Source organism: Cetorhinus maximus, chromosome 12 (assembly GCF_964194155.1).
Source record: "Cetorhinus maximus chromosome 12, sCetMax3.hap1.1, whole genome shotgun sequence".
Classification (NCBI taxonomy): domain Eukaryota; kingdom Metazoa; phylum Chordata; class Chondrichthyes; order Lamniformes; family Cetorhinidae; genus Cetorhinus; species Cetorhinus maximus.
Window position 1 is genome coordinate 71,260,733 of NC_135890.1, and position 26,579 is coordinate 71,287,311.

The window sequence follows — 26,579 nt, forward strand, 5'->3', positions numbered from 1 at the left end:
AGTTGTTTCACTCCATGTGTCATCAAGAAATGGATGAAGGAAAAGGCTATGGGCCCTGACAACATTCCAACAATAGTACTGAAGATTTCTGCTCCAGAACTTGCCACACCCCTAGCCAAGCTGTTCCAGTACAGCTACAACACTGGCATCTACCCAGCTATGTGGAAAATTGCCCAGGTATGTCCTGTACACAAAAAGAATCAGTCTACTTTCAATCATCAACAAAATGATGGAAGGTGTCATCGACAGTGCTACATAGCCACACTTATTTACTAAATAACCTGCTCACTGGCACTTAGTTTGCATCCCGCCAGGGCAAACTTTGCTCCAGGTCTCATTAAAACCTATTATCAAACACGGGCAAAAGAGCTGAACTCCAGGGGTGGGTCAGAGTGCTCTTGACATCAAGGCCACATTTGACCGAGTGTGGCATCAAGGAGCCCTAGCAAAAATGGAGTCAATGGAAATCAGGGGGAAAACTCTCTGCTAGTTGGAGTCATACCTAGCACAAAGGAAGGTGGTTGTGGTTGTTGGAGGTCAGTCATCTCAATTCCAGGGCATCACTGCAGGTGTTCCTCAGGGTGGTGTCCTTGGCCCAACCATCTTCAGCTGCTTCATCAATGACCTTCCCTCCATCATAAGGTCAGAAGTGGGGATGTTCGCTGATGATTGCACAATGTTCAGCACCATTCATGACTCCTCAGATACTGAAGCAGTCCATGTCCAAATGCAGCAAGACCTGGACAATATCCAGGCTTGGGCTAACACGTGGCAAGCAACATGCTGCACAAGTGCCAGGCAATGACCATCTCCAACAAGTAAGAATCTAATCACCTCTCTTTGACATTCATTCATCCATCAGCATTATCCTTGCTGAACCCCCCACTATCAACATCCTGGGGATTAACATTGACCAGAAACTGAACTGGACTAGCCATATAAATACTGTGGCTACAAGAGCAGGTCAGAGGCTAGGAATCCTGCGGAGGGTAATTCACCTCCTGACTCCCAAAAGCCTGTCCACTATCTACAAGGCACAAGTCAGGAGTGTGATGGAATACTCCCCACTTGCGTGGATGATTGCAGCTCCAACAACACACAAGAAGCCTGACACCATCCAGGACAAAGCAGCGCGCTTGATAGGCACCACATCCACAAACATTCATTCCCTCTACCACTGACGCACAATAGCAGCAGTGTGTACCATCTACAAGATGCACTGCAGGAATTCACCAAGGCTCCTTAGACAGCAGCTTCCAAACCCATGATCACTATCATCTATAAGGACAAGGGCAGCAGATGGGAACACCGCCACCTGCAAGTTCCCGTCCAAGTCACTCACCATCCTGACTTGGAACTATATTGCCGTTCCTTCACTGTCGCTGGGTTCAAAATCCTGGAACTCCCTTCCTAACAGCACTGTGGGTGCACCCACACCACATGGACTGCAGCGGTTTAAGAAGGCAGCTCACCACCACCTTCTCAAGGGCAACTAGGAATTGGTAATAAATACTGGCCGAGCCAGACTCCCCATATCCTGTGAATTAATAAAACAACCTCCTGGTAAATTCATCATATTTCATAGGCATTTGGAAAAGGACTGGTCTCTGGAGTCGGAGGATCAGGGAAGATTAGGCAGCATCTGTCTCTTCAGCGATTCTCAATTGTAGCTGAACGGGAGTACAGTAACATTGTGAATTCTGCGGATATTTTTGTACTGATTAGATCACTGGAGGAAAATAACCTTACAGTGTGAGGGCACTTGGTTAATGTTGCAGGATTCAATCACTAACAAGGGCATCGGCTTAATGACAGAGGATTCAGCCGCTGACCAGGGGAAACTTAGTCACCGACACGCTTGTTTAATTTCTACGCACTGTTAAGACTTGGCAACTCTTCTGATGAGATCACTGACACTCAGCTTTTAAAGGTCAGGGGTAAGCCAGTCTGAATTTTGCCCTCCCCAGCATTAGCTGTGCCATGCTATTACTTTAAGCCCGACATACTCTTGCATCACAGTGCACCATTTGGTGAAGTCAAAGTTCCAGTGAATCCCATCGCATCGCAAAATGTAACCAACTTTGAGGAGGACATGGAACAGACTGGGAGCAGCGCAGGAAGGTGAAGGGCAGGAGGCAAATCAACCAAAGCACGAGTTCGAATAAAATGTGTTGGTTCTGCTGAGTTCTGGGGCAGAGAGGTACACAGATTGAAACTGGCACAGCTGATGAAGCAAAGAGTCAACCTAGAATCACGAGAGAGAGATTTCAGTGTTCGAAGGCAGATATATGAAGGGCCGCACTTTACGAATGACAGGGCCAGTTGTCACCAGAAGAAACATCATTTCAGATGCCACCACCAAACCTAGTGAATTCCCAGCACTCTCTCATTTGCATCTTTCTCTATCGAAGCCCAAGATTCTGTAAAACATCTAAGCCATACATTGTTAAAGATGCAAGGGTGAAAATAAGCTTGGGAATTTCAGGGCAGGCATTAGAGTATTCAGAAATTCTGTTTCTAATCGCTGCCCAATTTGCAGGGATAGATAAAGGATAGTAAAACACTGCCACCTGCTGTAAAGAACCAGAGAATCTGGTTAGTCAGCAACAAGTTCAAAATCCGGAGGGTTAGGAACATAGATCTCACAAGCTCTTCAAACTCAAAGCCCTGCACCTCCCCATCCAGCCGCAAACATACGTACGTCAAGTCACATCAATTGTCAACTGTTAACAGCATGGTTTTTAAAAAAAATATAAACCAGATATTGTCCACTGGAATGAAGAGTTGGAGTTGAAAACCAGGCTAGTGTGTGAAAGCAGTTAATTACTGTATCTATTTTGTCTGTTACACGCCCCACCCTCAGTATAAGGCTCACACAATTTCATGCCTTGCCTCATCCTGCATCCCGCTGGTCTCCACTTGAAAAGTGCTGGTAACCCCGAGACTAATTTAAACAAAGAGGAGAATTGCACACCTGTCAACGTCAGTCTCTGGGAGGAGGTCGTAGCAGCCCTCTGTGTAGTCATTCTGGAGGCTCTGCCGGTCTGGAAAGTAGTCTGTGGTGAGTGGCAAGCAGGCAGGTGTGGTGAGAGACTTCCAGTCAACACCAACTGTGCAACAGAAACTGGGCACTACAGGAGGAGCAGACAGCATCAGAACTTCAGCGCATCAGAAAACCATACGGACACCGAATTCCGGGACAAGAAGGGGGAAGGGAAAGGGGAAGGGAAGGGAAAGGGGAAGGAGAAAATTAAAGCCATTGATTGAGCACAAAGGGAAGAAAGTAGGAAGTGAGAAGAAAGAAAAAAATAATTATTAGCTGTTAAAAAAATTAAAGATTCTTGCTATCCAAATTTGACATGCATATATATCATTGTGCATAATTTGACAGCGATATCAAAACACAAAAGATGTTACTTTAGTAATTGTTAAGCATATAAATTAGTTGCAAAGTGTGCAAATCAAAAGACGGGATTATTTGGTTGCTAATCATATTTCTCATCCGTTGTTAATAAGTAGCAGGATTGGGGTCATTAGGGAAACTAAGGTTTCACTGCACACAATACATTCAACACATACAAAGTACGGGAGATAGGTCACAATCACATACCATGCCAGTCAGTTTCAGAGCAGGGAAAAACGGGCACAAAAAAAAAGTAGAAATCAAAGTGGCAAATCAAGTAACTCCAGCATCAAATCTTGCAACATTCAACACAACTTTGTATAAATTTGGTTTTCCTCCTACTGCTACACCAGGAATCAGAAGGAACCTTTTCCAAGCTTGTTCAATGTAAGGATACATGTGAGGGTTCCTAGCTGCAGCAGTCAAGTGGTATCAGACATACAAATGTTAAAGTGCGAACTGAAGCAGCCACAGGCACAAGGCACGATATCCTGTGTTCAACACTATTATGTTCGATGTTTAGCTGTAGTGACATCAGGTATTGCTCAGATCAGAAAAAACCTGTCACACTAACATTACAGCCTGGTTAGCGCATCAGATGGCTGTTACTTTTAACTTTAATTAGTTTGATTACTTGTAGTTAGTAATGTTCTGGCCGAGTAGACTGCTTTAATCCTTCTGATTCTCTCCTCTCTTTTCCACAAGGTGGTCTCACATGGGGACGAGCGTCCCTCCAGTATCTTACCCAAGCGCCTGCTCCTAACCAGTGAGTCTAGATAGCCAGAGTCAGCAGGGTTTTGGAGACCAAGGCTAATCCAGCCCTGGCCTGACATTTACACGTGCACACTGCTCAGCAGCCGTCACTGGGATTACAGCTGCAGTTAATGTTATTCCCCCTCCACCCACTCTAAAATACCAAGCTAATTGTAGCCTTCCCCTTCTCCCAGTTGCTGCCTTGGTTGGGACACAAACCGAGAGCGAGACACGGGACCTTTCTGTTACACCGGTTTACCTGGCAGACCATTGAGGGAGCTATACAACTTTACATATACAGCTTCAAAGCATCAGAATAAAGATAGTTTCAATTAGTAAAAAGATTCTGTACATATTTTCATGATATTAGTAAAATTTTTATATTTAAAAAGCTAATAAATAAAATTCAATTTAAAGTCTAATTTGATGAGACATTTTGTCTTGCAGCCAACAGTCGATGAATGCAAAATCAATTTATTTGGAAACTTTCCACTTGGTTCACCAATTTTTGCTTCGTCATTTTTTTTCCTGTTTTCTCCATTTTTCTCTTGGATGTGTTATTACTGAACCGAATACTCTGTACAGGTGCTTTCCAGCAGGAATGGGAATTCTGGCCTCCATCCCACGCTGAGCAGCAAGATGCCCAACTCTAACATCAGTACTTTAGATCTGGATGAGCTGAGCTAACTCAGCGTAAACTAGTGATTGAACCCTGGGACAACTGGTCGGTGTGGCTTAGTGCTACAGAGGTGGTGTCTTCATTCATCAGGACTTGGCTAGAGTGATTGGATCAGTGTTTCTTTCTTAACTGGGAGCAAACAGGAGTGGTACATTGGAATTCAAAGCTTGGATCGGATGGCATTATTCCAGCCCTGTAACTGATTACCACCCCCAGCAGTCCAGACAGCTTTGGACTGGTTTTGGATAACAACAACTAGAATTACACATAACTAGAACCCAGCTGTATAAACTAAGTCAGGCTCAAAGCCAGTCAGCAAGGAGAAAAGAGGTCTGCACCAACTGAAGAGCTAAGCTCTGTGGGAAGTTGAGATGTAGGTTAAAATAAACGAGATGACATAAAGGAATAGTTCAAGGTGAGAGTCTAAAAACAGTGACATCCCAACTTCCAGCTGATGGGAGTTTGTAAGTATTATATTTAGAGTACTTTATAATACTAACATTCCAATATTACATTAATTGCATTTCAACTGCATAATAAGCAGTTCAGAGAAGGTTCACTTGACTCATTCCTGGGATGAGGGGCTTATTTTGTGAAGAAAGGTTGAACAGGTTGGGCCTATACCCATTGGAGTTTAGAAGAACGAGAAGTGATCTTCTTGAAACATAAGATCCTGAGGGGATTTGACAGGGCAGATAACTAGGAGGATGTTTCCTCTTGTAGGAGAGGCAGGGGACCCATTTTAAGAATAAGAGGTCTACTGTTTAAGACGGAGATGACAATAAATTGTTTTCTCTCAAAGGGTTGTTAGTATATGGAATTCTCTGCCTCAGAAAGCAGTGGAGGCTGAGTCATTGACTTTATTCAAGGCTGAGTTAGACAGATTTTTGATAGACAAGGGAGTCAAGGATTATTGGGGACAGACGGCAAAGCGAAGTTTAGACACAACCAGATCAGCCATGATCTTATTGAATGGCGGAGCAGGCTCAAAAGGCTGAAAGGCCTATTCTTGCTCCTAAGTCCCATGTTCCTATGTAAGACCATCAATATGACACTGGCCCAACACGAATATTACATCCATTCTTACAAGACAGAGGTTCTGGCAGCAGCAAAGCTTTCTGAGACATGCGGGTTACCCATCTATGCCTTGCTAAAGTGCATGCTTATTATCACCTTACTTGAAGCAATAGGTCAGCTTAATGTGCTTTCAGCTTAAAGACGCTTGAAGGACAGAGAGCGTGGGTACAACAGCATATAATATTTTTAAATTTAATAGATTAAAGACAAGTTCTGGAAAGTACTAGCAGCAAAAAGACAAACCTACATTCTACTGAATAAAATACACAGATTGGGATGGGGTGGTGGCTCTGGGAGTGGGGTTGGGAGGCAGTGGTGGAGGTAGTCCCATGAATTGAAACAGTGGAGTAGGGTAGACAATGGCTAAAGTTCAATTCCCTGGTGATTTCAGCTGTACTGAGCAGGGAGACATTGCGTGAAAGCCACTTCCAACTCCCCACAGGGCAGAGGAGAGTCAGACAGACAATCGCTCCTAGCCTGTCTCTCTCCTGATTTCTGCCAGTTACTCACCCAAGGCACTGCATGGGCAGTGGAGAAGAAACTGTGGACCCAGGTTCTTGGGTGAAGGATCAGACTTGATGGGCGGAAAAGGGGGGACAAAAATACAAAGAAAAATATACCAAAGCATCTTGGAAATAAAAATGCAATGCATCACTCTGTGCTGCAGTTTGTTCTAGCAGTCCACAGGTTAACAGATGTATGAAAATGATTTAATTCTTTAGCTATTAAGATTTGGGTGAGGGAGAGGGAGGGAAAGAGATGAAAACAGATCTCTAGTTCTCCATTTATAAAAACTTAAAATGTTGTAAATACACAACAGCATCTGAAAGAAGAGAGACAGATTAATGTTTCCATTAGTGATCTGACTAGTCTCTCTCCAAGAGTTAACCTGTCTTTCCTCTGTTAGATACGGTTGACCAGCTGTGTCCTTTCATGGTTCTCCACATTCATGTCATTTGCCTTTTCTCTTCTCTAGTTTGATTCGAATGAATCAATAACTCACTTGGATCACGGCCAGTAGAAGGGTCCTCGTAGGATGACGCCTGGTTCAGTGGAGTCCCTGAAACAAAAACAGACATTATCAACCATTCTGATCTCGAGAAGAGGAACAGAGCCTGGAGGTCCTGAGCATACAATACTGCGCGCTTTTATAACCAGCTGGCTTCAGACCTCATCAACAATGGAAGTGCAAAGTTTCCTCCCGCTGACCAGCAGGTACTAACAGATTGGTCAGATATCACAGATATCCGACGAAAGACCAAAAAAAACAACCTAACGAAAAGTCCCACCTTCCCAAAACAGTCAGCCATCATTCATTTTATAGCATTAAGTGATTGTGAAACCAGATGATTCTGGTTTGAAACAATGTTAAGAATGAATCTTCTTCCCTTCCTCTCTCTTTATTGATAAAACATGTCTCCTCAGTCAGTCACACCCACTTTCGAGAGTCCCAAATTTGTTTGCTACAATGACAGGTATAGCGGCCCCACTTGTATTTAACGGCAGGTTCAGTGCTTCTCTGGTCACTGGCACTGAACCAGCATTCCCTTTTTGTATTTTATATTAATCATTCTCCTTTAAATAAAACAATACAACTGCAGCCAGATGATTTTTTTTTAAGCCAGGTACCTTATTTTTGGTTCCTGCCCCCTGCCTATCCTGAGAAACTGAGCTGAAAACCTGTTCACAGACAGATTCTGACACCACGCTGGAACCAGGGGTCTGGGTAACCCTGGGCTGCATTCACTAAAGGTCACCACGTTGTATTAATCAGATAATCGCCTTGAGCAAGTGATTTATTATTGTCCAATATAATCAGAAATTGCTGCTTTTCACCACCTTCAGGAGGTTTTATGCTAAATTGAATTAAATCAGGGACTGCACAGTACAGATTAAGCATAGAAATTCATGGCATTTGCCAACCACTGGTTCTAATTAATGACTGACCACAATTCCTTCAGTTACGAGCCTGATTTTTGGTAGTGCTGCTGCTGTTGTTGTTAACCTGAAGCCTCCACTGTCCTCCTCCAGGTGCCTGTCCTGCACCTGAAACTACCTGTGCTGCACAAAATCAGCACCACTTTCCTCTTTGTAAGAGTTAGGATGATTTTGGAAGGACTCCACTCCCAAACCCTCACCCACTGCCTCCCCTACCACAGCCATGACTGTGACAAATGAGCACATCCAAACTCGTGGCTAGTATCTACAAACTCAAGAGGCAGCATGCATAAGAGGTTGAGAAGGTGTTAGAAAAGGGATTGGCTCGTTGGGGTAAATATCCCTTTCCATGGCTGAAATTTCTCATTTGCTTTTATTAAACCCACTAGATGGGAACATAGGACCAGGAGGATTCTAGCCTGTTCCACCAATCAATTAAATCATGGCCACACTGTACCTCAACTCTGTCTACCCTCCTTAGTTTTGTAACTCCTTAATACCTGTGTCCAACAAAATCTATCAATCTCAGTTTTGAATGTTCAGTTAACGGATTTTTGTGGGAAAGAGCTCCAGATTTCCACTTTGTGAGAAGAAGTCCTTCCTGAAATCACTGCTGAATGGCCAAGCTCTAATTTTAAGGTAATGACCCACCCACCAGAGGAAATAGTTTCTCTTTATCTAACTATCAACACCTCTTAAACACCTCAACTGGACCACCCCTTAATATATGACACTTAAGGGAATAAACGTCTGGTGTTTGCAACCTGTCTCAGAATTTCACCTTGTGAGAAAGTGAAGGCGGCTGGGAATTGAACCCAAGGCAACTCTGCTGATCACTGTCCCACTATCACACGACTGTTACACTGTGATAACCTTCCTGCCACATTCTGTGCCAGAGCAGGATCATTGCAGCCCTTCACCAGAAATGACAGCTTTCAAAGCTGCTGTAAACACATGTTAGACCAGCGGTCTGCTAATGCCAAAGGTTTGGAGCAGATAGAGTCTGAGATTCTGAGACATTATGCCAGAGTGAGACTATCCAGAATTCCCTGGCTACGGCAATCCAGGCAACAGACTCAGCCCTGGTCGTTCTTGCTGGGAATGGTTAATGAAGACATTGGCGGAGACATAGCAATGGGAGGAAGAATGGGCTAAAAAAGAAACACACTCCATGGGGACACCATGCTCAAAGGGGATAGAAAGAGACATATACTTTTGGGGAGTAGTAGTCAGGGGCAAACACTGAAGGTGCAAAGGTGATTAAAAATTCTGGAGTTTTGCTTCACAACTTAAGGGGATCAGGGAGTATAAGGAACTTTGCCTCAGGAGATTGAATGAACGGACCAGAATGCAGGATGGGGGCAGCCTATTCCTGCTTCTATGTTCCTAAGTGTTACTCAGAGTGTGGCAGGAGCAGGCTTGATGGGATGCCAGGATTTCTCAGATTCCATCCATCTTAAAATATAGAAAGAGTGGGAGAGAAAAAGGAATTGGCATGGTTCTGTATAGCTTTAGGGGAGGCGATGGTGTAGTGTCGTTATCACTGAATTAGTAATCCAGAGATCCAGGATAACGCTCTGGGGACCTGGGTTCGACTCCCGCCACAGCAGATGGTGGAATTTGAAGTCAATAAAAATCTGGAATTAAAATGACCATGAAACCGTTGCTGATTGTTGTAAAAACCCATCTGGTTCTCTTCCTTTAGGGAAGAAAATCTGCTGTCCTTACCTGGTCTGGCCTACATCCAGACCCACAACAGTGTGGTTGACTCTTAATGCCCTCTGAACAAGGGCAATTAGGAATAGGCAATAAATGCTGGCCTAGCTAGTGAATGCCCACATCCCATGAATGAATTTTAAAAAAAGCTGATGAAACTTGTAACGTTTTCTGCTCGGCTTGCTGAGTCTTTCCATCTTCTTCTGTTTTTGTTTCAGATTTCCAGCTCAGCCTCTACTTATGTTTTCTGCAGTTTTATATGGCTGCCTATTAATAAGAACTCAAAGGGTAACATCAGAGGTGTATGATGATAAAAGGCAGCTATGTTGAAGTGTAACCAGAGTGAGTAGACTCACGAGTGCAAGATCTGAAAGATCCTTGTTGCTTCTTTGTACATGTTGCTGTTCCCAGACAAACCACTTTCCTCCTGAAAATCCAGCTTTTCAAACCATCATCCAGCTCAAGTGTTTTCCTCTGCTTCCTTTAATTCCTGCTTCCATTTGCAAATCACCCTCAACTGGCCATTCTCAAACTCTGAGCCAAAACAGTGAAGTATTGACCGGCTATTCGACTGTGGAAGAGGGTCCTAGTAAAAGGTAAATTCTGTCCTCAGTTGACAGCCATACATTGACAGTGGGGCCCACTGGGTGGCGACCAGGTGCAGGAGTTCTGGCCCTCCTCCCCTGCTCCACCGCACACCCCCCCGCCCCAATTAAGGGATGCTGTGAGATCAGCTAACTCAGTACACGACATGTATGAACCCAAGACTTTCCTGATGTCTTGCAATTTAAGCAAAGCATTCCTTTCCTCTCCAATGTCCCTTAACCATGTTGTTGTCTCCCAAATTTGGGCCTATCTTTCCTGAATCTCTCCAATCAGGTTTCTGTCCCACCCCAGTGCCAAAGCACTGGATATAATGAAAGCTATAATGTCAGACTTGCAACAGACCAACAGTGAGAAGATTCTGATGAGCTGGGTCCGTCAGTCAACCTGACCTTACAAACAAGTTACAAATGGTATCCTGTGTGACTGCGGCCATGGTAAACTATCCTTTGATCATCCTTCTTAACCTGTCTGTGGCCTTTCAACACACCACTATTTTCCCCAACTCTCTCCATTGTTATCCAACTACACTCATCTTGTTCCATTTCTGTCTGTCCAATCACAGCCAGAGAATCACCGCAACAACTTCTGCTTCCCATTCCCACCTCCATAAACCTCTGGTGTCCCCATCCTTGGCCCTGATCCAAGCCTCAACTACATGCTGCCCCTCAGTAACATCATTCTGAAAGCATAAAGTCAGGATCCACAAAAATGCTAATGACACCCAGCACTACCTCTCCTGACCCTTTCACTGCCTCAGAATTGTCACACTGCTTTTCTGACGAATGGATTTCAATGTAGGCATATATGAGGTCACCCACTTTGAACCAAAAAGGATAGGACAGAGTACTTTCTAAATAGCAAAAAGCTAGGAAAGACGATGGTCCCACGAAATTTGGGAGTCTAGATACAGAGATCATTAAAATGTCATGATATAGAAAATAATCAAGATGACGAATAGAATATTGGCCTTTATATCTAGAGGGGATAGAAGTCATGTTTCAGATGTACAAAGTCCTGATCAGAGCACACCTGAAGCACTGTGAGCAGTTCTGGACACCACAACTTGGGAAGGATATACTGGCCTTGCCTTGGAGGGTAGGTTTACCAGGATGAGACCTGGATGCCAAGAGTTAAATTGTGAGGAGAGATTACACAAACTAGGGTTGCATTCCTTGGAACTTCGACAGTTAGGGTCTGATTTGATCAAAGTTTTCATGATATTAAGAGAAATAGTTAGGGTGGTTAGAGAGAACCTATTTCTGCTGATTGAAGTGTCTAGGTCTAAGGAGCACAGTCTAAAAAATTAGAACCAGATCTTTCAGGAGTGAAATCAGGAAACACTAATACACACAAAGGCTGGTAAAGTTTTGGAACTCTCTTCCACAAATGGCAATTGATGTCAGATGAATTGTTCAAACTTAAAATTGAAATTGATGGCTCTTTGGGAAGTAAAAGTATTAAAGGGCATGGGGCAAACATGGGTATATGGTGTTAGGGCACAGATCAGCCATGACCTCATTGAATGGCAGAAGAGGGCTGAAGGCTAGATTCTGTTCAACTGGTTGAGGTTGTATTGTGAATATTATCACATTCCCAGCTCTGTATAGTATTACCCATGTCTGAACTCAGTGCTTGAGGTCAACAGCAAGGCAACGCAAAAAGATGAAACTAATTCCTAAATGAACATAAAGGTAGAACAAAAAAAGAATAGGTCCAGTCCCTTCATATTCTCACCTGCACTGTGGCTGCTGGCAGGACTCGTGGCAAACTCCTCCACTCCTGTACACCCCAGGAAAGATAGGTTATCAGCAGCCTGCCTGGCAGTGCTCCGTCTAGGGGTAAGAGATACATACCAGAGATACATTACAATAAGCAGCAGGAACACGCTAATGTTATTCAATGGCGCATTCAAAATCACCATTTTACTTTCACTCTTTAATTTTAATCAAAGTCAAAAAAGCCTTGCCAGATGGAAGACAGGTTGCAATTAGGAATTCCTGGAGAGATGAAGGACAAAACTTGTGAGCACACGCTCACTGGTTTTCTAGCCGAGATTCAGCATGTTACACATCTCACTGATCACACTAACTCTAGGAATGGATAAACATGTATACAGTGAGGCAGAGGGAGCAGGAAGGGAAAAAGTGAGGTGCTGTACTCTTTACTGTCAAAGTTAATACTTCAAAATTAAATCAACTTTGGATGTAATGGGCTGTCAAAGTTCATACTAATTACACATGGTTTAAAAACCCTGAAGACCGCAGCTTAGGATAAAGGAGCAGCACAGGCTTAACAAAATGTGTTAGAGGGAGAGATCTGAATTCTGGCCATGCCTCTCACACATCCCTTGATACCCTGTTTCTGTTGGGGCAGCCAATTTCTGGAGCTCTCTAGCTGTGGCAACATTAAGTTCTGCTCTGATTACAAAATAGGAAAAGTGGATTGTTACACATTCTCATCAGTTTTAGCAACTGTGCAAATGGCAACAAATCCTGTCTGTCTGACCAACCCTGCTCTTATAGGTCCAACCAGCGGTCAAAGATCAGCGACAGGAGGTGATGCACGCCTTCCTCATACAGCTATTTGTAAACAGGAGTGTTATTTTCTGTGAACTCTGATTCACAGCTGTTAAAACAATGTAGGTTGACCATGAAGCAAACCTTTCCAGAGGTTCATCATTTGCAACCTGCCATCTGGGACACATTCGAACAATCAGGCACGTACCTGTACCAGGCGCGTCCCTGCACCAGGTGTGTCCCTTTATAAAACTTTGTAGATCGTACCTCAGGACTGAAGCGTATAACTGAGGCTGACACTCCTGTGCAGCCCTGAGGAAATGCTGCATTTTAGGAGGCATTATCTTTGAAACAAGACATTCAACTAAAGCCCCATCTGAGCTCTCAAGTGGATAAAGATAATTTCATGGCACTATTGGTGACCTGGCCAACATTCCTCTCTTAAATATTATCCCCAAAACTAGATTAACTGGTCACTTATTTAATCTGCTGTTTGTGAGAGTTTGCCGTGTGCAATCTGACTGCAGCGTTTCCTACATTACAACACTGTCCACAATTCACAGCTCATTCATAACTTTTCACACGCTTCAAGATATTTGGGGGATGATCAGGTGCTATATAACAACCAAGTTCTTTCATTACATAACAATCCAGTAAACTGCCTTTATAATAAATTTCAATAAATGGTACTAGGCAGAACGGAATTGCAAGCAGGCTGGGTCACTGTTACATGTTTCTAGTTCCTGATGCACCGCAACAGGGGTTAGTCTTCATGAATTATTTGCCACTGGTATCATCCATGCCAACCTGCCAGTCGCTTCATGGTAAGCTAGCTCCAGTAGTTCTGCAGAGGAGTGTGTAGGATCCTGTACACTGCTTCCCTGAAGCTCTGCCATATGCTGTCTGGTCTGGTGATGGATCTGGATCGCTTCTCCAGAGGGACCTGTGAATGGAATGTACAGACCATACAATCACACCTAGCACCATGGCAAATGCACACACAAAAAAAAACCCTGTCTAATATATATACATCATAAGGAAGGAAATGACTGAATCCAGGTTCAAGTTTAAAGAGCTGGTCTGACTCTGGGGATGGCATTGGTGCTTCCAAGTCGGGAAGTCATGGGTCTAAGTCCCATTTCGTGTTTGTGCCCACTTCCACAATGGACCAAGGTTGCACTGCACAGTGAGGGGTGCCAATATTTACTGGATGAGATGTAAAACCAAGGATGTGTCTCCTTCTTCCAATGGGCATTAAAGACTTTGCGATACTGTTTCAATACAAGTGGCAAACTCTTCCAGTGTCCTGACTATCCCTCAAAAACAACAGCACGCAGGAAAACGTTATGATATTAGATTGGTCCTTTCACCATCCCGGAGAGGAAACCTAAATCTAAGAATGAAGGCAAAATTCATTTTGCAATTCAGGGGAACGGCCCTAACTAAATATACAACAAAACCGAGCAGTTAAATTTGTAAATGCTGAAAGAACATTATTTGAAAAACACCGGACAATTCACTAGCCCCTCATTATAAAACTGACTGGAGGGCTACCATCAACAAACCCTCTATTTTTTTTGACTGTGCATGGACAATTTAAGTCCACGGCCCCTTGAAATTTTTTTTGTGCAGTAACTTAAAGGGGGCTGAGCAGGAACTTTTGGATCACTGTGCAGCCACACAGCTTAGAGGAAACATTGGCTACCACTCATGTACAGGAAATTGGGGATGCCCAAAGTACTGGCACCCTGGAACTGTTATCAATTAAGGCTAGCAATTGACAAATCAGATGCTCTCCCTTTTTCAATTCACAGTATACCTCAAGTGAAAGAGTTGGGTGCCAAGCTCTCAAAGCAGATACTTGTCAGGAAAAAGAACGAACTATCCTCTTTTTTTAATGACCATGCTTGCAATTACAAGCTAAAGTTCTTCTTATTGAATAACCTGGCTGTCTGTACACCACACAGTGTAGCCTGTGCCAAGTGTTAAAGACTTGGGGCTAGAAATTGGCCTGTGTCCTGTGGGGGTCATGATCTTTCCATGCTGTTGCCGAATGAGGTGGCTAGCAAGTAAAATCGGTGCACCTACTTCACTTCCATCATTGGAAATGGTCCCGAGCGGATCCCGCACTGCACTGCTCTCTGTAACGCAGCCGGCGACCTCTGTACCCTGCAGGGAGCCGAGAAGCATTGTGGGCAAACCACATGCTCAAGGCAGTATTCCCTTTTTAAAGGCGCAGTCCCTATGAAAGGAAAACTGCACGAATGAACTGCAGGCTGCTGGATAAACACTTTGGAACAGTCAGGATCAAAGGGGGATGTTGCAGCATGCTAGGGAGAGGGTCCCTGCTTCACTGACACTGCCCAGGAAGCACTGGTCACACACATGAAGATTAATGCCGGAGCATTGCCTAGAGAACATGGCAGCAGTGCCGAGAAAAGTTCAATGATCTCATGCGAGTGGTCAAGGTGAGTGAATGAATCAGTATTAAGCAACGCAGTATCACACCCTTGGCCTAAACAAAGGTCAGACTTCTGCCATAAATACTTCAGTGGAAATCCATGGGACAAGTTACCAAGTCTTCTTATGAATACAGTTTCACTCTTCCTGCTCAACACAATCTACAACATCCTTGGGTTAAATTGCATATTCTTTTTTGCCTCCAGTTTTCTGTCAATTTCTAAGGTGGCTCTCGATAAATGTTTTGTTGGTTTTGAGCCAAATTAACTTGGCTAGTCACTTTCAGACCTCCATCTGACTTTCAAGCCCCAGAATGAAGCACAGACTCAGTAAGATGCAGTAAGTGCCTAACTTAGCACATTTTCAAACAACTAGCATGGAACAGGCCAACACTGTCCCCTAAATAATCCACAATGTACAGGACATCATAAGACAGAGGCTAACTTGACGAGGAGAACATAAGTGTGTAAACCTTTTCTGTTTGTGGTACAAGTTGTATTAGTCGATGCCCTTTGGAAACTAATCAATGAGTTTATTGCTGCGCATGGTAGAGCCAGATCTAATAGCCATTATCTTTCAGTTATCAGAATGCTGAGCAGAATGTTTTGAATGCAATAACTGACCAATTATGAAATTAACTCCCTCCTGCAATATGGTGCAATGCTGCATAAGCCTATTTCTACGATGCCTGACAATGAGGCTTGCAAGGTCAATTATGAGGAATCTGTGCCTTAGTTTTCCCTGCTGGATCTTTTGAACTTGGGAAATGCATTCAGGAATCTGTATCAGGAGAAAGGAGATGATGTTCCAGACTGGAAAACAGCCTCCTCTCCTGAAACACAAAGCTGGCAGCTGATGTCAGGCCAAAGAGGCAAACAGATCTATTGCCTCTGCCTTTCAAACTGCATGAAATGTCCTGAGCAACCACAAAGTGAAGATCAAGTGTGAGATGACATCTGCCACAATGTACTCACTCAAGCTAAATGTTGAGTTAACAGGGTAGATTCATCACGCAAACAGCCGGATTCTGGCATCATTGCACATGGTCAAAAGGAACAGGAATGGCAGCTCCTTCTTTTAGACCTCTGAATTTTATTTGATCACATGCACAGATCAGCTTGTCATATCATATTAACCAGGTGACCATATTGTATTAACCAGCACTCCAATGGATGGAGGTGCCTGCTTTGATTGCCCACTTGTTCTGAGTTCAGTTCTGCTGCATGAGCCTCCAACTGTCAGGAACATGGTCAACTGTGAGAGAGGCTATCACAAGGAGCATCCCCTTCTTCACCAGAAAGGAGTGAACAGATCTCCTCTTTGGATCTGGCACGGCTCAAGGCATTAGCTTTTCCCTGTTACATGCCAAGATGAACCTAGGTCACATGCAAGTACTTTGGGGAAACTCGGTGCTGAGGAAAAGCCAAAGAGGCGCATCTTATACTGGTAATGTTTCAGTTCAAGGTGGCAGCAGAGAAATATCTTGCAGCATTCTTGTACAGGGGGACAGAGTGGTACACATCCTTTAGGTTTGTGGAAGCTACCCAACACCTGGCTACGCTGCCTGGATAATCAACAGCAGCGTGACCATCTTGGATGTCTCCCATTTTAGAAACAGCCTTTCATTTTTTTCTTATATAGAGGATAACCCTTGTTTTATTTATGTACTTGCCCTGTAAATGACAATCTAGTCCAGGATTGTGCAAGCTTGTTTGCTTTTGTGGCCTGCTTAGACACGGTCATGATCTTAATGTTTTCGAAACAAAAATAATTCCCTTTAAATATTGTGTTTTAAAGCATTGTAAAAAGTGATAGAGAGACCAAAATGATCAGTAGTTAGGGTGTCAATGGTCCAACACTGATATGGTTTCCCCAGATACTTTAAATAATAGTACTGGGTTCCACCAGGGCCACTCAGTTCCTGACCTCATTACAGCCTTTGTTCAAACATGGACAAAAGAGCTGAACTCCAGAGGTGAGGTGAAAGTGACTGCCCTTGACATCAAGGCAGCATTTGACCAAGTGTGGCATCAAGGAGCCCGAGCACAACTGGCGTCAATGGGAATCAGGGGGAAAACTCTCCGCTGGTTGAGGTCATACCTAGCACAAAGGAAGATGTTGTGGCTGTTGGAGGTCAATCATCTCAGCTCCAGGACATCACTGCAGGACTTCTTCAGGGTAGTGTCCAAGGCCCAACCATCTTCAGCTGCTTCATCAATGACCTTCCTTCCATCATAAGGTCAGAAATGGGGATGTTCGCAGGTGATTGCACAATGTTCAGCACCATTCATGACTCAGATACTGAAGCAGTCCATGTCCAAATGCAGCAAGACCTGGACAATATCCAGGCTTGGGCTGATAAGTGGCAAGCAACATTCATGCCACACAAGTGCCAGACAATAACCATTTCCAACAAGAAAGAATCTAATCACTCCCCCACTTGACATTCAGTGGCATTACCATCACTGAATCCCCCACCAACAACATCCTGGGGCCACCGTTGATCATAAACTGAACTGAACTAGCCATATAAATACTGTGGCTGCAAGAGCAGGTCAGAGGCTAGGAATCCTGCGGCGAGTAACTCATCTCCCAACTCCCCAAAGCCTGTCCACCAACTACAAGGCACAAGTCATAAGTGTAAGGAAATACTCTCCGCTTGCCTGGATGAGTGCAGCTCCCACAACACTCAAGAAGCTTGACACCATCCAGGACAAAGTATCCATCACTTTAAATGTTCACTCTCTGCACCATTGTGCGCAGTGGCTGGAATGTGTACCATCTACAAGAAACACTGCAGCAATTCATCAATTACATGAAATAAGCTGCCCTGATTGAATTAAGTGAGTCCCATCATAACGTACATTCACTAAACTACAAAATAAAGCAGCTTATCAATTCACAAGCCTCGCCTCACCTGTCATTTGCTTCATCTGTATTTGGAATAATGAAAAAGAAGAGACTTACATTTATATAGCACCTTTCACAATAGTAAATCACTTTTGAAGTGTAGTCTCTATTGTAATGTCGGAAACATGGCAGCTAATTTATGCACAGCAAGTTCACAAGAACAGTTTTGAAATAAATGACTAAATAAATGACTAAATAATCTGTTTTTGTTTGTTGGGTGAGGGATAAATATGAACATCAGGAGAACATGCCTTCTCTTCTCCGAAAAGTGCCATGGGATCTTTTATATCCAAACAGAGAGCAGACTGGAAAGTGTAACATCTCATCTGAAAGACTGCACCTCTGACAGGGCTGCTCTCCCTCATTACTGCATTGAAATGGCAGCCTAGGTTATGTGCTCATATTTCTGGACCAGGACATACAGTACACACATGAAAGATATGAACGGCTGGTGCAGGTCACAGGGGAGTATCTCTGGTTAGTGCGTCCTCACGGCTTGTTAGTGAACAGGAGAAGGTATCGACAACAGAAGCAAACCACAGAGCACTGAGAGTGTAGTAGGTTTTATACGATGCAGCAGCAGAACAACAATGTCCTGAAGGTATTTTCATTTATGTGCTCAGTATGTGGTTTCCCAGAGCTGATCAGGTTAGTCTTTGCTCCTGTGATGTGGAGAAAGCTTAAAAAGTAGCAGCAAATTTCATGGAAAACTTGACTCAAAATATAATTAGATACTCTGGTCAAACAATTAATGAAGCTGTTCTGTCCCAACCAATGAGTTGGAGATGGGACAGAACTTAAAAATCTCTGAACCCATGACTGAAATTACAGCAAACAGAATTCCACCCCCTCACCCTTGAGTACAGCAGGGTTTCTGCAGCAAAATACAGTCAGTGGAGGATAGTTACATAATAAATTATATGGTTCAATCAATCCCAGCAATTTACAGCAATGCGGTTTCCAGGAGTGACTGATGGGGGAATTACCCAATCATATCTGTTCCAGTGGAACTTAGGGTATTACTGAATGCAACCCAGAACAGGATACTCAATTACTACTGCTCAAAGGTCTATCCCTCAAACTCACCATTAGATTCATTTTAAACATGGCCACATGCTGTTTCCATTCCTTCCCCGTTCATATCTGGCTGCAAGAGCATTAAAGCAGGGCCTGCTCGGTGTCTCATTTACTGCAGTCAAACCACTAATGGTTATTCATCCACCAGAAGTTGAGTCTATTCAGAGTTTCTCTTTGCTTCAGGTACTTCCCCCTCAAACCCTTGCAGTTCAAACTCAATCTGAACATAAAACAAGCAACTCAGTTGGCAGATCTCGGTGGAAATAGGATTGGGATGGGCAGCAGGAACAGCATTGCAGAGGGACAAGATGAGGATATAGTTGCTACAGTGTCGAGTGAACACTGCAGTTGGTCTATTGAGTTGTATAAATAAATACTCCAGAATGGAGGAATGACCTTTGATGGGCGGCAAGACCTATCCTAACTCTGCTTCCTCTCAGATTCCTATGACAACATACATCGATGAAATACTGCACTGGTGTCTTCTAATTACTGTATCTCACAGATATATCTATGTGTGGCCTAGACAGTAATGGTCAGTAAGCCGACTGTGAGCAGTATCACAGTGAAGACTGTCCTTCCTTCTCCTGTCTAGCATTTGCATGTTGAGGTGAATTTACCTGCTGGTCTGGTGGAGAATCCCAAGCTGAAGATCAGGCAGGGATCGCACTTTGGACCTTGTTGGGCTGTATCGTTCAGTACCAAACCCAAGCAGCACACTCACCATCTGAGCTCTTAGCAAAGCTGGCAAGGATTGCTCAATTCAATTACTTGCTATGTCCAACAAGCTGCCTGCCCATCTCACTTACCTATTGGGAATGTATGCATCCACCTCCTCCTGTTTGACGTTAGCTTCATTGGCATTCGGGAAGGTGCAAACGGATTAATGAGTGCCCGCTGAGGGGTGTAGCCGCCCGGTCGAATATGGAGCATGGACTCAGCGCTGCCCACATGAAAACGCCCTGGGGCACTGGAATCCCTCTGCTGTGAGTCAATCATTCGTTCCAGGATATCTGCAAAGTTGAGCCCAGAATCAACAAAGATAACAGTTGATGGGACAATTAACGAGGCAACGTTCCCCTACCTCTCCTGTCAGGCAACTGCTGAACTAGTGAGTAATATTGGGCAATCTGTAAAACTGGCATTCCAACCCATCCAGTGGGTTTCTGCCCATTAATACATTCCTCTTAAACTTTAATTGTTCTTGAGGAAACCTCACCACCATGCCCACCCCAGCCATCTGCCCTCCCGCACCCCCACCCTTCCACCTCACCACCATCACCTCTCCTGCCTCAACATTATCCCCCTCCCCTCTTACCGCCATCACCCCCTCACTGCCATTCCCACCACTATCCCCCCTGCCCATCATCCCCACTACCCCTCATCACTATCCGCCATCCCGCCTCCCCCTCAACGTCATCCCCCCGCCTCACTGCCAGCCCCCCCACTCTCCGCACCGCGATCCCCTCCTCTCCCCACCCACCTCCCCACCTTCTCCCCACCCACCTCACGGCCCTCCCCCTGACCGCCATCCCCTCCCCCTCACCGCCATCCCTCTCCCCCTAACTGCCACCCCCCCTCACCGCCCTCCCCCCACCTCCCTCATCCCTTCCCCACAGGGTGCTGATCTATGCTGGAGTGAAGTTCAATGGATACCAGTTACAGGTCTACAGGGTAATCAGAATTAAACCATGGTCAGGACAGAAACGTTTTTGCAACATTCAAGAAGGTCACAAAGGCCTTAATATAATAAATACCAGCAATGCAAGATAGGTTACATAGAACATACAGCACAGGCCATTCGGCCCATTACTCATGATGGTGTATATGCTCTCCACAAGCCTTCTCCCACCCTACTTTATCTAACCCTAACAATGTATCGTACTATACCTTTCTCCTTCATATACTTATCCAGCTTCCCCTTAAATGCACCTATTCCATTTGCATCAGCTACTCTCTGTGGAGGCATTCTCATCACTCTTTGCTAAAGATGTTTCTCATCAATTTCCTATTGGATTTGTTAGTGACTTTCTTATATTCATCAGCCCTAGTTCTGGCCTCCTCCACAATTGGAAACATCTGATCTACATTTACCCTTCAAACCCCTTCATAAACTTAGACTTCTGTAAGATCAGCCCTCAGTCTTCTCTTTCCTAGAGAAAAGAGTTCCAGCTTTTCGTAATGATTATAACCTCCCAGTTCTATGGTCATCCTTGTAAGTTTTGCACCTTTTCCAGTACCTCTATATCCTTCTCACAATATGGAGACCAGGCCAGAACTGTTCAGAGAACTCCACGTGTGGTCCAGGCAAGGTTTAACCAGTTTAATGTAACTACAGCAAACAGCCTTCTTCCTTCTCAAAGCAGCAGGTTGTCATGATTCAAGATTAGCTGGTGCGGTGAATGGGGCGTGGTGAAAGTGGTGTTGCAAAAGGGGTGTGGTGAAAGGAGTGTTGCAAATGGGGTGTGGAGAAAGGGGCGCGGTGAAAGGGGCGTTGTTGTCGTGGCCCAAAAACTGAATGAAATGTTCCTCTGGGAGGGCTTGTAGCTTTTCTCTGCAACACCGAAGATTGTTTGCAAATTCTACAACTGCTTCTTGGAAGCCTTGAATTGTTTACCCACCCCACAGCCAAACACAGTTTTCTGCAGCAGTTGCTGATATAGCTCTCCAGCACATCCAGTATTGTAAAATGCAACAAGCCATGGGGCTTACACAGAGTGCACAGTGTGTACAGCCACCTGTTATTGCAGGACCAGGGTTTGTATCTGCTCTTTACTGAAGGATGTAGAGCAGGAGTAGACCAATCATCTCCTCAAATCTGTTGGATTAAGGCTGATATGTATTTGAACTCCATCCACCCATCTTGGTTCTTACTCAACAACACTCTATCACTCTCAGTTTTGAAATGTTTAATTGATCCCACAACTTCAACAGCTTTGCGGGACAGAGGTCCAGATTTCCACTCCTCTTTTTGTGAGTAAGTTCTTCCTGGCATCATCCCTGACTGACCTAACTCCAATTTTAAGGTGATAGCCCCCTCATTCTGGACTCCTCTCAGTGGGGAAATGTTTTCTCTCCATCTACCCCGTGAATTCCTTTCATCATCGAAATTAGATCATCCCTTAATTTTCTATACACAAGGGAATACAGCTTAACCTATGCAACCTGCCTTCAGCATCTAACCCTTTTAGCCCGGTTTCATTCTGAGGAGTAGTGATTCATCACAAAGGGAACTGTGGTCTGCCTGGTCTTCTACTGAGCACAAGTTGCCCAATATAATAATGTCATATGTATGAATGGAGTGATTGCACACACTGGATCAGGATTGATATTTTGTGCAGTGGATTTGCCACATCAAAAAAGAACTTTAAAGCAATAAAAGCACTGAATTAGCAGTGCTTGTGGTTTACAACTGTTCTGCTGACTGATGGCAGACCCAGTCTGCTTCCTTTCTGTTGAGGAAAGATCCCATTAAAATTCAGCATAACACTTCTGGCCATTATTTAATGTGTTACTGAGGTATGTTGATGTCAAATGTTAAATTTGAATTTTATCTGCTGGATTCACATATGGAACTTTTTTTTAAGAGGCAATTTCAACTGTTGAAGCAAAGACACCGACTTAAAATGGCTGCCAGAGGTCACCTGACATGTCTGCAACTGTAAGTTGGTCAAGTGTTTGGAAGTTTCCAATGTGAATTACAAAAAGGGAATGCCCAGACTTCACACCTGCTAATGTCATGGATTTCTTCAAAGATGGACGGAAACCTAAAAATGGCTGCCACCATTTTAATCACTATAATAGGTACACTCTATTTCCATCAGGCTGGAGACAGACAATCTACAGAGATTGTTGGAGGTGTTGATATGTTCTTCCCAGCTCATCACAGGGAAGAATGGGCCATTCAGAGTGATGTCTTGGGCATTAAAAATTAATTATCTAGGCCATAACACTATAGCCAAGGTCTGTCCAGACATGAGCTAATTAATAACCTTCTGTGGAAGAGGTCATGTGATCAAGATTGCCATTTCGAATTGTATTTTAGTACAAAACCCTGCTTTCTTTGGAGCAGTCTGAAGAAGTAACATCTAAAGGCAGCAAAAAGGGTGCTTGCCTCTCTCTCACTTTCAACTGAGATGGACCCTGTGTTTCACTTATATCAGACTGTGGGCAAAGACAAAGAAATCCCAGAGAGAACTTCAAATTCCACAGCAGAATTTCCAGGAGGAAAAACAAAGGACTACAGCTCTTAAGAGCAACTTAAGAACTTACTCAGATGTGAACCATAGCCAAGGCCTTACAATCTTTGCCTTTGCTTGTTGAATCTTAATTTGGAAAAAAGTTAACTGCCTTTTTTTACTTTAACTTGTAATTTTGCATATGTGTGTGTGTGCGCGCACATGTGTGTGTTCCGGCAGCGAGGCATGCGTTTGCCTTTTTAATACTTTAATATCTTAACCTGGGTATGTTTTTAGCACAATATAAGCTAACCCCCTTTACTTGTTTTAAACTCAAGAAAGCCTGTCAGACCAATGTTCTTTGCAATCAGCGCGTAAACAGTTAGGCACGTGCACTGAATTGGCACATTCATCCCTGTAAATTTCAAAAAGCCTGTTATGATCAACCAAGGAGTGGGGATAAAAAGGGGAGTCATTGCACCCTTCCTTACCTGGTCATAACATAAGGGATTTTGAAAACCCCATTAAATTAGTCTAAAGCCACTGAGAGATCTGAAGGAAAGGCTCCGCTCGGGGAGCAGGCCAAATATATAAGCATACAATGTGGCGAAGAGCAGTGGGAAACCAGGGGATTGGGAAGCCTACAAAGACCAACAGAGGACAACTAAAAAAGAAATAAGGAGGGAGAAGATTAAATATGAGGGTAAACTAGCCAGTAATATAAAAGAAGATTGCAAGACTTTTTTTAGATATATAAAGGGTAAGAGAGAGGTAAAAGCGGAGATTGGGCCACTGGAAAATGACGCTGGAGAAGTAGTAGTGGGGAGCAAAGAAATGGTGGAGGAACTGAATAGGTACTTTGTGTCAGTCTTCATGGTGGAAGACACGAGTAACATCCCCAAAGTTCAAGAGAGTTGGGGGGGCAGAGGTGAGTATGGTGGCCATTACCAGGAGAAGGTGCTAGGAAAACTGAAAGGTCTGAAGGTGGATAAATCACCTGGACCAGATGGATTACACCCCAGAGTTCTGAAGGAGATAGCTGAAGAGATAGTGGAGTCGTTAGTGGTGATCTTTCAGGAATCACTGGAGTCAGGGAGGGTCCCAGAGAACTGGAAAATCGCTAATGTAACCCCCCTGTTTAAGAAGGGAGTGAGGCAAAAGACGGGAAATTACAGGCCGATTAGCCGGACCTCGGTCGTTGGTAAGATTTTAGAGTCCATTAATAAGGATGAGATTTGAGAATACTTGGAAGTGCATAGTAAAATAGGACAAAGTCAGCATGGTTTCATCAAGGGGAGGTCATGCCTGACAAATCTGTTAGAATTCTTTGAGGAGGTAACGAGTAGGTTAGACAAAGGACTTCCAGAAGGCCTTTGACAAGGTGCCGCACAGGAAGCTGCTCAGTAAGATAAGAGCCCATGGTATTAGAGGCAAGGTACTAGCATGGGTAGAAGATTGGCTGTCTGGCAGGAGGCAGAGAGTGGGGATAAGGGGGTCCTTTTCAGGATAGCGGCCGGTGACTAATGGAGTTCCGCAGGGGTCAGTGTTGGGACCACAACTTTTCACTTTATTCATTAATGATCTAGATGAAGGAACTGGGGGCATTCTGGCTAAGTTTGCAGATGATACAAAGATAGGTGGAAGGACAGGTAGTATTGAGGAGGCGGGGAGGCTGCTGAAGGATTTGGACAGGTTAGGAGAATGTGCAAAGAAGTGGCAGATGGAATACAATGTGGGGAAGTGTGCGGTCATGCACTTTGGTAGGAAGAATAGAGGCATAGACTATGTTCTAAATGGGAAGAGAATTCAGAAATCTGGAGTGCAAAGGGACTTGGGAGTCCTAGTCCAGGATTCTCTTAAGGTTAGCTTGCAGGTTGAGTCGGTAGTTAGGAAGGCAAATGCAATGTTGGCATTTATTTCGAGAGGACTAGAATATAAAAGCAGGGATGGGCTGCTGAGGCTTTATAAGGCTCTGGTCAGACCACATTTAGAATATTGTGAGCAATTTTGGGCCCCGTATCTCGGGAAGGATGTGCTGGCCCTGGAGAGGGTCCAGAGGTGGTTCACGAGAACGATCCCAGGAATGAAAGGCTTAACATATGAGGAATGTTTGAGGACTCTGGGTCTATACTTGATGGAGTTTAGAAGGATGAGGGGGGATCTGATTGAAACTTACAGAATACTGAAAGGCCTGGATAGAGTGGACGTGGGGAAGATGTTTCCATTAGTAGGAGAGACTAGGACCCGAGGGCACAGCCTCAGAGTAAAGGGAAGACCTTTTAGAACAGAGATGAGGAGAAACTTCTTCAGCCAGAGAGTGGTGAATCTATGGAATTCATTGCCACAGAAGGCTGTGGAGGCCAGGTCATTGAGTGTATTTAAGACCGAGATAGATAGGTTCTTGATTGGTAAGGGGATCAAAGGTTACGGGGAGAAGGCGGGGGAATGGGATTGAGAAACTTATCAGCCATGATTGAATGGCGGAGCAGACTCGATGGGCCGAATGGCCTAATTTCTGCTCCTATGTCTTATGGTCTTATATGCTGAGGCGATGAGTGATGCAAGCATTCAAAGGCTCTAACATTCAAACTCTGATTCAAAAGATCATCCTTAAGTAAATGGTCAGTGTCCTCCTTGTTCTGGACAATCTTGCTCCTAACTCACCCATTTGCTGAGATATGGGCGTGTGTTGTAGGCCTCCATGCCAGCAAATTGGGGTGATTGAATTTCACACCCATGATCATTTTTGCAGTGGTATTAATGGAAGCAAGTGAATTAACAGGGACAGGGACAAACGACTGCAGACTAACAGGTCAATTCTCGCTAGTTTTAACTGAGGGAGGGAGTCAGGTTCTCTAATAAGTTTGAAGATCCCAGTTCTCATTAATCCACAGGCTTCACGGTGTGGATGGTGGACAGCATCTGCTAGTGTCATGGGCCTTCAAGGGTTTAGGGAACCATCTTGTTAGGATCCATAGTATAGGCTTTATTCTTTACTGGGGCTGTACCAGAGTACCGACGAATAAGCCATCAACAGCATTTGTCTGAAAGTGGTTGTGACCTTTTCTGGTTGGTAGGCCCCCAGAGGAGGGCATCTTATAATTCGAATCCATTGGTTCCTTCCTAGGAAAGGTCAAGTGTGGCTTGCTCTCGCATTCCTGGTGAATCATTAGTGAAACTCAGCTAAGACCAGGCAGATACATTCAGATCAGAGACCTCCAATCAGGAGTGGCCCTCTTTTGTTTGTCCCTTTTCACTCAATGTTG

General features: G+C 44.2%; 1 protein-coding gene across 4 annotated transcripts in view; it reads right to left on the bottom strand.

Annotated features, from left to right (window-relative positions):
• depdc5 (DEP domain containing 5, GATOR1 subcomplex subunit) overlaps positions 1-26,579 on the bottom strand; it is a 181,595-nt gene that overhangs the window by 84,751 nt on the left and 70,265 nt on the right. For 3 of the 4 annotated variants that reach the window (XM_078553861.1, XM_078553863.1, XM_078553859.1), the window contains exons 21-25: positions 19,945-20,148; positions 13,496-13,631; positions 11,907-12,004; positions 6,916-6,972; positions 2,975-3,158 (exon numbers count right to left, since the gene is read on the bottom strand). In XM_078553861.1, coding sequence (XP_078409987.1) covers positions 2,975-3,158; positions 6,916-6,972; positions 11,907-12,004; positions 13,496-13,631; positions 19,945-20,148 — 679 coding nt within the window. The remainder of the gene's footprint in view (positions 1-2,974; positions 3,159-6,915; positions 6,973-11,906; positions 12,005-13,495; positions 13,632-19,944; positions 20,149-26,579) is intronic. The other variant, XM_078553860.1, reaches the window with a different exon arrangement.